At 44.5% G+C, this 15,894-nt stretch overlaps 1 protein-coding gene across 2 annotated transcripts in view; it reads left to right on the top strand.

Moving 5' to 3' along the window:
* Positions 1-15,894, top strand: part of CAPN9 (calpain 9) — a 55,746-nt gene that overhangs the window by 5,441 nt on the left and 34,411 nt on the right. Inside the window, exons 2-3 of one of the 2 annotated variants that reach the window (XM_075924713.2) lie at positions 5,364-5,498; positions 10,635-10,674. In XM_075924713.2, coding sequence (XP_075780828.2) covers positions 5,364-5,498; positions 10,635-10,674 — 175 coding nt within the window. Of the gene's footprint in view, positions 1-5,363; positions 5,499-9,884; positions 10,675-15,894 lie in introns of those variants that run through there. The other variant, XM_006121995.5, reaches the window with a different exon arrangement.

Below are 15,894 nucleotides of genomic sequence, written 5' to 3'. Positions count from 1 at the left end.
CCCACACCCCAATCCCCTGACCCAGGTCACAACCCCCTCCTTCACCCAAACATACTTTCAGAACCCATGCCGCCATCTGCACACCAGCCCCTTACCCCATGCCCCCTTCTGCACCCAACCTCGACCCCGCACTCCCTCCACAGAAAAGTGCAGCCCTTGATCACTTATCAAAATCTTGGAGTGGCCCCCCCAACAAAAATTATTGCCCACCCCTCTGCTAGATGCTGTGGAAAGAGCAATTATTTGTACTATGCACACTGACAAAACATTATAGATTGAAAAGTCTTTGAGGAAGGGACAATCAGTCCTTAGCTGAGGTCCAACATGACTAAAGACTTTTCGAAGTACCCCAATAATTTATAATTAAGTAATAATAATAATGAGCATTAATTTGACTTCCTTAGTAAGTTAGAATTCTGGCTCTTTGGCTGTGTCTACACAGTAGTGTTATTTCCAAATAACATCAATTATTCCGAAATAACATGGTGTGTGTCCTCACAGCAAGACCTTTAGTTTGAAATAAATTGGACTCCTGTAACCCTCATTGTATGAGGAGTAAGGGAAGTTGGGGGATGAGTGCTCTGTTTCAAAATAACTGCTGTGTAGACAGCACCAAAAGTTGAAATAAGCTATTTTGACTTAAGCTACGCAAGCTATTTTGACTTAAGCTACAAGTTATTTCAAGTTTAGCCCTGTTGTGTCGAGGTGCCCTTATTGTTTTTAATGCATTTTTATTGGTTTGAGGGATTTTCCCTCTTGATCTTCAAAATCTTTTTTCTCGCTGCTCTTGACACAGAATAGTAGATCTAAAAGAGCAGTCTCAAGCTGTGGGGGTCATTTTAATGGGGTCATGAGGGCTGGTGTTAGACTTGCTGGAGCCTGGGGCCAAAGACTGAGTCCCACTACCTGGGGCCAAGCCAAGGCCCATCTCCCAGGGCTGAAGCTGAAACCCTCTGAGGACATCAGGGCATTGGGTTACAGGCCTCCATCTGGGGCTGAAGCCCTTAGACTATGGTGGTCCCCATGCAGGACAATGGATTTAGGCTGACTCGGGCTTCCCTCCTGGGATGGTAAGTAAATTTTGTTGTCAGAAGGGTCATAGTGAAATGAAGTTTGAAAACCTGCTGGTCTAAGACATTCTAAGCCCTTTTGGCTGGTGTACAGCAAGTGACACTTATACACTTATAAGGTGGTCCAGTGTGTAGAGCATAGAAAGCCAGTCCAACTATGGACTTATTGTTTGAGCTTGATCGCTTAACCTGCCTGAGTCTTGGTGTTCACTCCTCTGTTATATTGAGAAAATAATGCTTACCCATCTATGCAAAGTCCTTTGTAATTAGCAGAGAGAGCATTATAGCTATATCTACACTACAGAGATATCCTGGAAAAACTCTGCTGCATCCAGGGAACGTGTCTGCTTTTTCGGAACAGTTTCTGGAAAAGCAGGCACATTCTTTTGGAAGCCCTGTATTCCTCATTTAATGCGGAATAAAAGAGGAGGTTTTTCCCACATTTGGCCCCGTGTAGATGGGCCAAATGTCGGAAAGGCCCCTTCCAAAAAAAAAAAAAGGAAAAAGGTATGCAAATTGTGGTTTTCAATTTGCATATCGTTTTCCAGAAAAAGAACACAGTGTGAACATAGCCTAAATTATGATTCAGAGTCGAACAAACCTTTCTCAACACACACTCCATTCTGGGCACAATTTCAGCTGGCTTCAATGGTCATTAAACCCCAAACCCCATGACCCTGATTTGTGAAAGGTTTGCTGCAACTTGTGTTCCTTTTAATGAACTTGACCTGATGTATGAGTGAGATTGGATAGAGTTTGACACAGAGAAGGGCCCAGTTAAGCAACGTAGAGCCAAATGATGGCAACCATAAGAAATCTTTTTAATTTCAAATGACTGTGATTGGAGCACTATAACCAACCACTGTAAACTGAGATTGGTGTTTTAATATAATAAAAACAAAGGTGTACTGTATCATTTAAAACAGAACCTCAGAGAAGTAAAGGAAAGAAATAGATATTAAGCTTCATTAGTATGCAGACATAACGCCTTGTAATTTATTTAAATGTTTCAATGTGTCCTTATGGACACAAGGGAAATAATAAAATATGTGGACAAAACCCAGTGATGACCCTCAAAACCACAGCCTACTCACCCTCTTAGTGGGATCGGGATAAATTCATAACCTGAAATAATCATTTAGAGAGGGATGAACCACGTTGAGTTGAGCTTATGTAGAGGATGGCCAGTGAACAAGAGCTCTACAATCAGGGAGGTCAAAGGCTGTAGCTAAACCCAGCAAAATGTAAAAATGATGACACACTAAGGCTGTGTCTAAACTACATGGCTCCGTCGACGGAGCCATGTAGATTAGGGTTATAGGCAAAGGGAAATGAAGCGGCGATTTAAATAATCGCCGCTTCATTTAAATTTACATGGCTGCCGCGCTGAGCCGACAAACAGCTGATCAGCTGTTTGTCTGCTCAGCGCGCTAGACTGGACGCTCCCCTGCTGACATCAAAGCCCTTTGTCGGCAGCCCCGTTATTCCTCGTGGGATGGGGTTTACCGGTGCTGCCGACAAAGGGCTTTGATGTCGGCAGGGGAGCGTCCAGACTAGCGCGCTGAGCGGACAAACAGCTGATCAGCTGTTTGTCGGCTCAGCGCGGCAGCCATGTAAATATAAATGAAGCAGCGATTATTTAAATCGCCGCTTCATTTCCCTTTGCCAAAACAACAAATCTACATGGCTCCGCCATGTAGTTTAGACGTACCCTAAGAGATTCAACAACGGAAGGGCTATTAAAGACTTTAATCAGGTCTGTTTCATTAGACTGACCTGCTTTAACCCCAGAATGGTAAGCATCAGCCAGGTCTGGATAGCAGAAAAATGCTATAAATATGACTAAGGAAAACACACTCAACAGACAAAAGATGAGATTCTGTGCTGTGTCCAGACAGAGTGCAGAACATGCAGCCATAGGCACCGGGTCATATGGAGCCCCAGCCCCAGTGATATTTGAGCCAGGGTATGACCAAAATTTTGTTGAGGGAGGGGGCTGAGCTACCTGCCCCACCACCCTAAATTGGAGTTGTTTTGCAACATGTCACATAGGGTGAAACACCATTACAATTTGGCCTGTCCTGCCTTCTGTTACACTATGTCTCCCTGTGCGGCCTCACCCCTCCCAGCTCCATAAATCTAGGTAAATCTGCCTCTTACACTCCCACTGAGGGCTTCAACCCTAAGCTCTGAGCCCCACCAAAAATTTTACTCCTAAGCCATTGGGAGGTAAGTATGAAGACCGCTTCAAGCTGCCTCCTGATTCTGAGCTGCTATGGAATCCAATGCAACCCCCCAGTATAATTTAGTTATGGCAGCTTGCCTCCACTTTCCCATGGGCAGCAGGGCTGCCCAGACTCTCCAAGGTGCTCCATGCTGCAGCCCTTCCTCCTGTGCACCCCTATCCCAGGTCTTGGGATGGTGTCCTCTATTCCTATATTTGGGGGAGCTCTCCCCTGGTCAGATCCAAGGCTTTTTAGGGTCCTTTATGCTGCTGTGATCCCTTTACTAGCAGTACTGAGGCTGAAGGAAAGGGTAAGAGTTTCACCCAAAGGAAGGCAGAGAAAAGGAATAAGAATTACAGCTCTCAGGCAGGGTCTTTCTGCATTGGGCTCACTTATAGGAGTCTTTAAAAAAATAAATCTCCAAGCAAATCAGAGCCGGCAGTATTTGACAATAGGTCACGCAATGACAGATACAAGCAGTGGAAGGAAACTTCACAAGGAGACATGTAGTAAAGTTGATTTTGTTAAAGGCACCAAACAGCCATTGAACACTGATTGCAGTGGGATTCAGGCACCTACCTATCTTTTGAAAACCAGTGATAGGTGTAGTGATCCAGTGGAGACACTGATACACGCTGACTGCTGTCCTGAGAATGTTAATAAGATGAATTAGAAAGAGAGAAAACTAAAACACTGAGTTCTCATCAGAGAGCTTTAGGGAAGACAGAATAGAGAGGAGAACCAAGCACATTCTGTTACTATCAGTGGTTCCTAAATGGTGGTGAGCCCAACACTTTTTGATGAACCATGGAGAGCTGGATGGGCACATAGTGCTGAGGCTCCTCCTTGTGGCCACCTGTTCCACTGCTTTCTCAAAAAATACAAGTCTCAGTAAGTACTAACCTGAAACAGAAGACAGGACTATGCAGCACTTTAAAGACTAACAAGATGGTTAACTAGGTGATGAGCTTTCGTGGGCCAGACCCACTTCCTCAGATCAAAAAGTGGAAGAAAATTGGCACGACCATATATACCAAAGGGATACAATCAAAAAAGGGAACGCATATAAAATAGACAAATCAGATTTTAGAACAGAGGAGGAATGAGGGGGGAAGGTGAGTGTCTATGAGATAATGATATTAGAGGTGATAATTGGGGAAGCTATCTTTGTAATGGGTAAGATAATTAGCATCTTTGTTAAGGCCCATTCGTAACGTGTCAAATTTAAGCATGAATGACAGTTCAGAGGCTTCTCTTTGAAGTCTTGTGTTAAAGTCTCTTTGAAGCGGTATGCATGTAGTCAGGTCGTTGAGACAATGCCCCGTCTGGTTGAAACGGCAAGAAACTGTTTTTTCTTTGTGAAACTGTCTGATGTCTGTTTTGTGTGCATTGATTCTTTGGCGAAGTGTCCATCTACTATGTCCGTCTGCTATGGATATTGGACAAACTTCTCAGGCGGATACTGTTGGCACTTGTTGAAAGATATATACACACTCCTAAATCCAGCACTTTGTATCATTTCTTGTGACAACGTCCTATACATGCTCTAGGCCTTTGCTCCATTCAACTCTCTCTTAAATACTATTTTGAGAATGTTAAGTAGCTCAGGATTTTCTTGCAAGTATTCTTTGGGCCGGAAGCAAATCTCACCTGCAACTGCCTGTCTTCATGCCCTGTATCTGTTCTGCCAGCTGCCCTGGCAGCTGGAGTTCAATCAGCTCACAGACAGCCAGTTTGTTCCTAAAAAAGTATCAGCCAGATCAGATCCCCATTGACGTTAATGGCAAAAACTCCCATTGAATTCCCTGGTTGCACGATGCAATCCTTCGTAACAAAATGTTACGTAACGTCAGTACTCGTGGACTAGAGCATTGCCAATATCTCGTTAATAACAGACAGCAGGCTCAGGGGATTCTTAAAAAAATCCTTCACACCTATTCTGTTGCCCAGGAAAATAGAAATGTTCACTGTTCCACCACTGGCCGTCAAGCTTTTGTAAATAAACTACTTAGACATTCCTTTCTGTCTGTCAATCTAATGGTTTGCATTTAATATTTATACTACACAGGGGTGACTGGGGAGAGGAACTGGGAAGGGGACACCAGCCATGTGACACCTCCCTCCCCAGCCTGTGGAGTGACGTGGCAGCTGGGGGAGCAGAGCGAGCAGAAACTGCGTTGCTACACTTCCACCACTGCTGCTGGTGAGTACAGGGGCTGACCCCTGCTTATGGTACCAGGCTCCCGCTCCCATAGTCCTCATGGACACCCAGGAACTCTGGCCCCTCCTACCTATAATGTTGAGGGTTCATGTACCCCCTCCTGCCCCTCTCCATTCTGCCCCGACAATACAATAGTATCCAATGTGTGCCACAACGTATGCAAAAACCAAACTGAGAGGAACAAAAAATCCATCATGTGGCATCATATTGACACTCACTTGGGTCATCAGCAGGTTTAGAACCTTTACAGCCAATGTATAGACCTTTGCCACTTAAACTAACCGAGTAATCAATAGCAGTAGTAGGTTGTCACCCTCTCTGTGGAATGGAACTAGTGAAAGAGGAGACACACACAGTGCCAGTGGGTTTCACAGAGATCTACTGACAGCAAAGGGAAGTTGAAACTCTGGGGTTCCATTCCAGGCTCTGGAGGTGAATGTGATTTAGTGGCATGTACTCTTCTCTCCAGTCCCTCCCTTTTACTCTGTCCGTTCCAACCTGTGGCTGTACCAGTCCTGTGTCTTCCCTACCTCTTCTCCCCCATCTCCTTGCCCAGCAAGTCCCAATCTCACCTTACTCCCTAATCATCTTGTTCAGCCACTCCCAGTTCTACCGCCTTGGCCTAGCAGAAGGGTATCAGTTCATCCTGGTTCCTGGTCAGATCTGCTTTCATTCTCCACTTATCTCCTTACCCCTGTCCCACTGATTTTCATTCCCTGTCTCTTTACCTAGCCCATCCCAGTTCCTCCTCCAATTTCAGTCGTCCCCCGTCCCTCACCTACAGGCTCCTATTCTTCCTCTCATTTCCCTCCTAGGCTCCCAGTCTGAGGCTTCTTGTCCAGCCAGTCTCTGTCTAGCACACTCCCATCTCTTACTCTGTCTCTGGCCATATCTCCTCTCTCACTCCCAAGTAGTCACTGTCTCTCCTCCTGGCTGCCAGTACCTGTCTCTCTTTCCTACCTAGCCCCCTGCCAGCCTCCATGCCCAGTTTCTCCCTCCTCTCCTCCCCCAGATCCTTGTCCCAATCCACTCCCCTCATCTCCATGCCTCTCTAGATAGGGCTCTTGTTCCCTCTGCACTCAAATCAGGAAACGTCCTTCTCTGAGCTGCCGTGGCCCAGCAGAAAGAGGTATCAGAAAGAGCAAAGGAGGAGCCAAAACCTGGACCCAGCACCTCCCACAGCAGCCCAGAACTGATGTTGCACAGAAAGTCCTGCTCTGCACAGGGCTGGACCTGTCCAGTAGTGTACATGAATCTTTGGGTAATTTAGCCATTAAAACCTACAACGTCCTTAGGTGTGTGCAAACTGCAGTTTTGCAACAGCTTATAACTTGCCTAAATTGGGATGGATTTTTCAAAGGGATGGCAAATAGCACCTCCTTAATGCAGAGACCACATTTCTGCCAAGTCCCAAGACCCCTGCTTCAAAGCATCGGGGTGCTAAAGCATCTTAATGAAAAAGTCCCTGGAATTTGTTTAACGTGGGCAAAACAATAGATTTGTCTCTAACCTCATTCTTAGAAACTGCTGAACTGTTTTCGCTAACATGTTCCAGATCAATTCATCTGCAGGTCAATACTGAGCAAAAGACATTTTAGCTCAAATAGTTGAAGCTTACCAAATTTTTAAACTGAAAATGGGGTACTAGAATGAGAGGTATCAGGCTGGTAGTACCACTTGTGATAAGAGCAGGAACTCTCTATCTGTCCAACTAACTTATAATGCTGTGTAAAATCCACTGACTAATTGCAATGTATTTAGCAACATCTTGTGGTCAATGTAAGCTATACTATATTTTCCTCTGAGACAGAAAGTGGCACCATGGTTAATCACTACAGACATGTCTACACAGCAGCGTTATTTTGAAATAACTCACATTATTTTGAAATAACAAAGTGCGCGTCTACAGAGCAAGCCCATTATTTCGAAATAATTTCAAAATAACGGACTTCTTACTCCAACTTCTGTAACCCTCATTTCATGAGGAGGAAGGGAAGTCATAGGAAGAGTGTTCTTCCTTTGACTTCTTGCAGTGTAGACCGCTCCGAAAGCTGAATTAAGGTATTTGGACATCAGCTACAAATTTAAATAGCTGAATTGCGTAGCTTAATTTGACTTCAGTCCGCAGTGTAGACGTACCCTAACAGAGCTACATAGCCATTTAAGATAAGTGATAAGACAGGGTACACACACAGGAAAAAATCAAGGACTAAATTCTGCCCTAAGATATGCACGTGCAGCTCCCATTTGCTTCAGTCAGAGTTACAATCAAGTGTATGAGGAAAGAACTTAGCCAATGCAATGCCATGTGGTTTAATGGACAGGGCTTTGGAATGGAGTGGAGGGGCTAAGGGTCAAGTGAACAGGGTTCGTGGTTCTTCCACTAACCTGGTGTGCAAGCTTGGGCAATTCACTTCCCTTCTCTGTGCCTCTGTTTCCCTCTACACTCTGTGTCTGTCCTGCCTGGTTAGAACAAGAGTTATCTCTTACAGCAGGGGTGGAGAATCTAAGGAGCAGGGCCTGGATGTTGCCCCTGGCTTGCCTGGATTCAGCCCCCGAGGCTTGGAACTCCTCTCCAGCATTAGGGAGTCCGTGCTGGTGCTCCAGCCCCTCCCCCTCCATCCGTTGAAGGACTAGAGCACACAAAATCTACAAGCCTAGGCCCCCCTAAGCTCTGGTGTGCAAGGGGAATGTCTTTTTTTTCTTTCTCAGTTAGGGGCCACATTTGTTTGTTTGTTTGTTTGGCTGGTTTTTTGTTGTCTTGGTTTGGTTTGGTTTTGGGGGTTTGTTGTTTCTCTCTTGTGTGCAGCCCTCGGCTGATTTTTCTGTGGATCGGTGGCCCCTGACCCAAAAAAAGGTTCATTATCCCTGTCTTACAGTGTATTTGGGCAGAGCACAATGGAGCCCTGATCTAAGTGGGGATATCTAGGCACTTGTAACAATAATACAGTTCTGTGAGGTAAATAAGGAAATACGCATTCTGAAAGTGAAGGGTTTCCTTTCCACATTGTTATGGAAAAGAATAGAAAATAATTTATTCTGATTCATCTAATTGATTTCCACAAATCATATCTCAGCAGCAAGATTGACTGAGCTGTCAAAGCACCAATTAAAACAGAAGAAACGCTAATAGTGTTTGTATGGTAAGGCAGTGTTTTGTAATCCATTAACTACGGTTTTTGACAGGTAATCTACATCTTCAACCTTTGCAGGCATGCAAGAATGTCCATTCCAACTGTAGCTTTGAAATAATATTATTTATTTAAAATTTCTCCACAGCACTCGCTACGTGCTGGGCACTTAACAGATCAGATCAGACTGACACACACTCTAGCATAAAGATTTTACATTCTAATGGTAGAAAAAATGTGATAGAAGGATGGTTAGACATGGGTCACAAAAATAGGTTTTCACAGTTAGGTAGCTATTATATACACATCTTCCTCCGAAACATGATCTACAATATATACAAATCTCTCTTCCCCACAAACCACTAAAATCCCTTTCAGGGCAAAATGCCTACCTGACATTTGCCCTTTCTGTCCAGTTCCCATCTTCCTTCATCATTCAGACCCCACACACATACTTTCCTGCACCACCCAGCCATGCCGTGTCTTCATTCCACACAACACCCTGGGCAAGCCTTCCTCTGAGCATTCCCTACACACCCTTCATCATCCTTCCCACCTTCAATACAATTTTCCTTTATTTTGATATCAGACTCAGTGCTGAAGATTCCAGGGCAGTGGTGTGCAGGTAGCCAATCGGGGGTCTGTGTGACCTTCAAGACATTTTGTTTTACTGTTGCCCACACACAGAGCTTGCCAGATTCCTCTGGTTTCCGGCTGCATAGTTTGTTTCTTACCGGTATTACTTAAGTGCCATGTACATAAAGCCAGGGCACACAAAGTGGGGTGCATGCTGACTGCACACAACACTGACCGTGAGAGCTGTGCGGTCCCTCTGTGTCCAGTCAAAACGCTGTTACAGTTCAACCGTCACAGCCTGCAAATTCTTGGTACCCAAGCGCAGTTAGCAAAACTACCCTATCCTACAAAACCTTCTTGGTTACGACAATCTTGGGGCCCACTGCAATGAAGGAGTACCGCTTGTATGGCTCACTCACTAGTCCATGTCGCCCATTGCTGTTCCAGGGCCTATCGGCAGTTTCCATCCTTGTCTGTCACATGGACTACAGATTGGGAAGGAGATACCCGTATGTCACTTAGTCTGTGACAAGACTCTGGGGTTCCTCCTGGTTCTGCTGTTATATGAAAGAGGACTAGGATTTTGGGGGGCCTCCTTGCAGAGATTCTCTCAGGTGTCCTTTGGCCAGGGATAGGGAGTGGTGAAAGGAACCTAAATGATGAGAGCACTTAATTAGGTAACTTTCTACCAGGAGCTGAGAGAGATTTTCATGCATTGTGGCATTTCTCAGAGTTATTCAGCCAGCAAAGAAAATAGCTCCACACCCTGGCCATATCATGTGAGCATAAAAGAGTTTGTTTGAGGGTGTTCACATACTTGCTGTCTCTCTTCCTGGGTGCAGCAGGATCACATCACATGAACAAAATAAAGTTATCTCTGAATTCCTTTTTGTGGTAACATACCAGAGGGCACACACCGAGCAGCTGGAACTCCTAAAAAGGGCAAACAAGTTTGCTTTTTTGTTTGCTCTCGGGGCGTTCCTTGCTATTGTTATTTCAGGTGGACAGGGAAGTCTCCTTGTCATCCAAACAGGTGCAAAAGAGGAGGTGCTTGGGCACATTTTTTACTTCCCTGCAGCACAGACGCCTTTCATTCTTTTTTCTCAGTGAGCACCTTGTTCCTCCTCTCTTCTGTTTGTTTGGTGGGTGCTGGAGTTTTCCTCTGCTCCTTTTCCTGGACCCTCCCCCTGTTAATCTCTGTCTGTGCTTCACTGGAGCCTTTGCTGCTGCACTGAACAATGCCGTACACATACCGGGACTCGAGACCACGATCTCCCCCTCTACCTCAGAGCGCTCAGGCCACACACTCCTCTGGCCAGACGTATGAGGAGCTGAAGCGCCAGTGCCAACAAAGGGGGACCCTATTTGAGGATTGTGACTTCCCAGCCAATTGCTCCTCTCTCTTCTACAGTGAGAAGCCATCCATCCCCTTTGTATGGAAAAGGCCTGGGGTGAGTATGACAGTAGTTAGAACTTGTTCCCGCTCTTGCTATATGTATTCCTCCACCACTCCTGCCAAGAGTGAGATGCCACCAGATAGGGTGACCATATTTCTCCATGCCAAATACGGGACACCAAGCGCTTGGGGCTTTAGCCCTTCAGGGGGGAGTAGGAGGGGCAATGCTTGGGGCTTCAGCCCTGAACGGGGGAGGGGGAGGGGCAGTGCTTGGGGCTCCAGCCCTGCAGTGGTGGGGGAAAGGGGATGGCTTTTCAGGTTTCAGCTCTGCAGCGGTGGGGGGAAGCACTCAGGGCTCCAGGCCCATGTGGGTAGGGAGAAGGAACAACTGGTGCTCAGAGCTCCAGGCCTACAGTAGAGGTGGGGGGAGAAGGCTCAGAGCTCAGATGCTCAGAGCTCCTGCCTCACGGGTGTGGGGGGAAGGAGCTGGGGACACTCGGGGATGAGCTGGGGGCACTTGGAGGCGCTTGGGGCTCCAACCCCAGACTGGTTGGGGGGAGAAGCCGCCAGCGCTGGAGCTTCAGTGGCTGAAGCCCTGAGTGTTGGTGGCTTCTCCCTGCCCTCTGCTGCAGGAGAAATATGGAACAATGTGCCCGTTTTTTAAAAAAAGTTGGGATGCTGGGAACAGCCCTTAAATGCGGGACTGTCCCAGTAAAAACGGGATGGATGGTCACCCTGACGCTGGACCTCTTAAAGAACAATCAAACAAAACCAAACAAAGCGCACTAGGGCCAGAGAGCCCTGTGTGTCTATGGAGCTTTATAGACAAATCAGAGACATGTTGAGGTCAAATCCTGGCTCTCTCAAAGTCAATGGGAGTTTTGCCTGTGGCCAGGATTTCACCCATAGTCTCTCCCACCAGAAAGCTTACAGTATGAATCAGGATCTGCTCCAGTGGAAAGAGAGAGAGAGACTGAGACTCTTGGGGTGTGGGGGTGTGTGTGTGTGTGTGTGTGTGTGTGTGTGTGTGTGTGTGTGTGTGTGCGCGCGCAGATGGGCAGTGTGTGTGTGTGCAGATGGGCGGATTAAATCTTCAGTAGCTCTATCTATATGCAATGTGCATGTGCATGTTATATGCCTGTCTTACTTTTGGTCTGACTCTCCACTGACAGGTTTTTACAGCAATTTAACTCCATTTTACTCAAAAGAATTATTCCTGGTTTGTGCCTCTGTAATCCAGAGAGAACTCAGTCCATGAGGTTTAGTTAATTTGTAAGGGACATGTTGTCCACCCCCAGGAAGGGCTGCAGAAGGTCAAACCCATAGCAGATTCAGCGTTGTTGACTTTAGTGGCACTATTCACATGCTTGAAGTCTTTGAAGAATCAGGGCCTAATGTAAGACAAGCTGTATAAGGGTATGTCTACAGTAGCTCGTTAATTCGAGTAACAGTTAATCCGAACTAAGGACTTAGTTTGGATTAACTTTAAGCTGCCGCGTGTAGCCTCGGGCAGTTCGTTCGGACTAAGGGGGATTTAAAAATGGCAGCCGGATGGGAACATGCAAATAAAGCCTGGGATATTTAAATCCCAGGCTTCATTTGCAACTCCGGTTCCCTGATTTGCCTACCTAGCTCGAATTAACGAACTAGTATAGACATACCCTAAGTGTTTAGCAAACAATTGGGAGGGGCAGAAAAAGAAAGATGGCAACAGTAATCAAACCATACCATCGATTAACAATGTGCACCCACTGATGGGTTTGAAACATTAAAATAATAATATTTAAGAATTCCATAAAAAATCCTAACTCCTGTAACCTTGTCCCATCACCTTGACCCTGCCAAAAATGTGATTATTAATTTTAGAATTTTGTATTTAGCCAACAGGATCCCTACCTCAGCCCAGTAGTGACACCTTGAAGGGAGAAAAGAATGAGAAAAAAAATTATCTTTAAAAACTGGTTTAATTTAATCTGCAACCAAAAATACTAGAATGCCATGATCCTAATCATACAGGTATTGCATGGAGTCACTGCAGTGCAGTGTCTCCCTTTTAGCTAGGAAGAAAAATGAAGGGAATTGACCATTAAACAATAGGATCTGAAAAAAAATTCAAATGTAGCCTATGCACAAGATTTCAGTGAGTTTTAATTATATGAGACATTTGAAGAGTAGGCACAGTTAGACTTTGGTGGGGGGGGGGGGTGTTCGGGATACCTTCAGTAATCAAGGGAAAAGGGGGCTTTTGAAAGAGGGTTTTTTTCCGAAATTTTACCAAGTCTAGACAAGCCAAATTTTGGAAAAACCTCTTCCGACAAAAATATTGGAAAAAGATGTGCAACATGCAAAGCACATTTTGCATATCTTTTGCCAATAGATCCTTGCAGTCTAGACATACCCTTACTGAGATAATAAGGGCAAAACAAGGGTCTGATAGGAGGGACTATAATTCTCAAAGGACCCATTGTTAGTTCATTAGAATTCTTAACTAATTAACAGATTTACTGATAAATACATAGAGTATTCATTTTGTATACAAACTATGTGTGTTGTAATTATGGGAAGGGTGTACTCTAGTTTTCATACATAATAAAGAGGCTGAATCCCTGCTTTAAGTGAACAATTCAGCCATCAGTATGGCATTGCCAGACACTTCTCACATCAGGTCCTATTCCCTGGGTTGCCTACCCTGCATGGGATTGAGGTCATCCAGGTGCTGTCTCTACTCCTGTTCTAGGGACATAGTGGCTCCCTGTAGGTGTTAGGTGTGAGAGGGCACAAAGTCTATTGACTCCATCCAGTTGTGAAGCATACTCGGAAGGTAAGCGATGACTTTGAATGTGTGACCATAGTAAGAGGATGTGGCTGTGTGTACCTGGTGCCAAATGCAAAGATTTGTGAATCTAGGTCAGCAAAAGCCCTGTTTGCCTTTCCTTCTTAAACACACAGAAGCTATCAAATAGTAAAAAATTGGGTTTTTTTTCTACCAGACCCTGTTAGTATCAAAACTGTTCCAGGTTCTTGTTTGTTGCAATGGAGAGTGGTCTGTCTTCAGTGTCTCCCCCAAATCCAGCCACCACTAGTTTTTGCAAGCTGAACTTGGAAGTATTTCAGAATACAGTATTTCAGGACAAATCAGTGACTTGACATGGGATGTACCTTTAGGCTGTGATTTCTGCCATGTGAAAGTGTGTGTGTGTGTGTGAGGAGTGTAGTAAGAAAGGCAGCTCAGGGCAGGGTGTAAGTAATAGCTGCCCACACCCTACTTTAAGTTTCACCTTCTTCTGGCTCCTCAGCATGTAAATCAAGCCAGTTTAGTCTCCTTTCATATCTGTAAGTTGGGGTAATGGAGGCTAAGTGGTAGGGACTCTGTGTAAGCAATGTAGTTGAAGCCATGTCAATCCCAGGATACTAGAGAGACAAGGTAGACATAGTACCGAACCCACCATGTCTATGTTTGTGTAAGGGAGACTGACTAACACTGCCTCTCACCTCATCTCTGAAACTGACCTGGAATTTTTAAAACTTGAAGAAATAATGATCTGTGGGATTTAAGTAAAATTCAAATATCATTGTTTTAAGTCAGATAATAAACCCTCTCATTAGTCGTTTGTGTAAAGAATATTAGAACAAATGGGATAACTGCATTGCCAGATAATATCAGCTCTCAGATTTGCACCGCACAATAGCTTTATCTTCTTTATTCAGTAGAAGAAAGACTTCCTAATTTCTCAAAAGTGTGTGTGTGTGTGTGTGTACACACGCGCGCACGCGTGCGCTCACAATATAGGCCAGCTGGTGTATATTTGCATAACCACACTGAAGTCAATGGAGCACTGCTGCTTTACAAAAGCTGAGGGTCTGTCTCTAGATGCCAAATCTCATATGCCATTAGTAAGAAAAGCAATTTAGCAACATTAGCCTGCTTTCTCTTTCTTATTTGAAAAGAAAAACTTAACTATGTCTTCCAACAGCCATTTTTTCATTAATTGTTTGAGAACACCTGACCCTTTTCCATGCAGTTTTCCTCTTGGCATGATACACCTCTCTTTTCTTTATACATCCTCATATAATATTTAGATTATATTAGTGACTCACCCATTATAAATATCAAATAGTCTGTAATAGATTCAGTTGTTTAGTAGTTCAGAGTGCCACAGTTATTTAAATAGGCCAAACTGGACAGTCACTACTACAAAGGATTAATGGACACAAAACAGATATTAGATATGATAACACACAGAAACCTGTAGGGGAACATTTTAACTTGTGGGTTTTGCCCACTAAAACTCATGATGCTATATATATATATTTGTTAGACTCTAAGGTACCACAGGCCTATTCGCTGCTTTTAATGTTATACAATGTAATTTTCAGAGTTTGGACGGGTGTTAATAATCGGATGTTGAACTGAAATCATATCACACCATAAGGCATTGTCATGCACCTGTATCTGCATTTCATTAGTAAGAAACTTGAAAGTGTGGTTTTAAACAGCATTAAAATGATTCAATTAAAGTTCAGTACTTTAAAGCAGTTTACTGGATGGATTCTTTGGGGTTCTTCGTAAACCTCAAGCCTCAGTTGACGATAACTCTAGATTTCTTTTTGCCTTTAATTAATACAGTAACTATTCGCAACTTTATTGAATGTATCCAGTTTGGCTAGTAACCTATGGAGAATTTATAGGATCTGAGTCTCCTTGTTGATCAAGTGTGAATCACTACGGGTCGAACCTCTCTAATCTGGCACCCTAGGAACCTGACCAGTGCTGTACCAGAGAATTTACTGAATCACGGGAGGTCAATATGGTCTAGCAGCACTATCAACATTTCCATTGCTTACTGGGCTCCTAGAAGACATTTAGGGGTAAATTAGAGCTAAATGACATCACAGAACACTGACAGCCAGGACTGGTGGCTGAAAACAAACTTCATGGGACCACAGGAAACTTGGCCACACCCATAATAAGTGAACATCTAACTAACTAAAATCATGCCAGATCACAGATGTTGCAGGACCAGAGAGTGCTGGACTAGAGAGGTTCAACCTATAGTGGTTCCACTCAGGTCAATGAAGGTACACAAGAGTTAAACTTGCCCATACTGTCCCACCATGCCTTATTCCAGCAGGTACTTGGTATTCTGTATTCTTTAGAAGTGGTCCCTGCTTTGTTGGCGCCAAAAAAAACCAGACCACAGAGTAAAGGTTGGGATTTCCCCAGGGCAATATGCACTACAAGACACAATGTGGCTTTTAAAAAGGCACATCTGAG

Source organism: Pelodiscus sinensis, chromosome 3 (assembly GCF_052426305.1).
Source record: "Pelodiscus sinensis isolate ZL-2025 chromosome 3, ASM5242630v1, whole genome shotgun sequence".
Classification (NCBI taxonomy): Eukaryota; Metazoa; Chordata; order Testudines; family Trionychidae; genus Pelodiscus; species Pelodiscus sinensis.
This window is presented reverse-complemented; position numbering and strand designations above follow the sequence as displayed.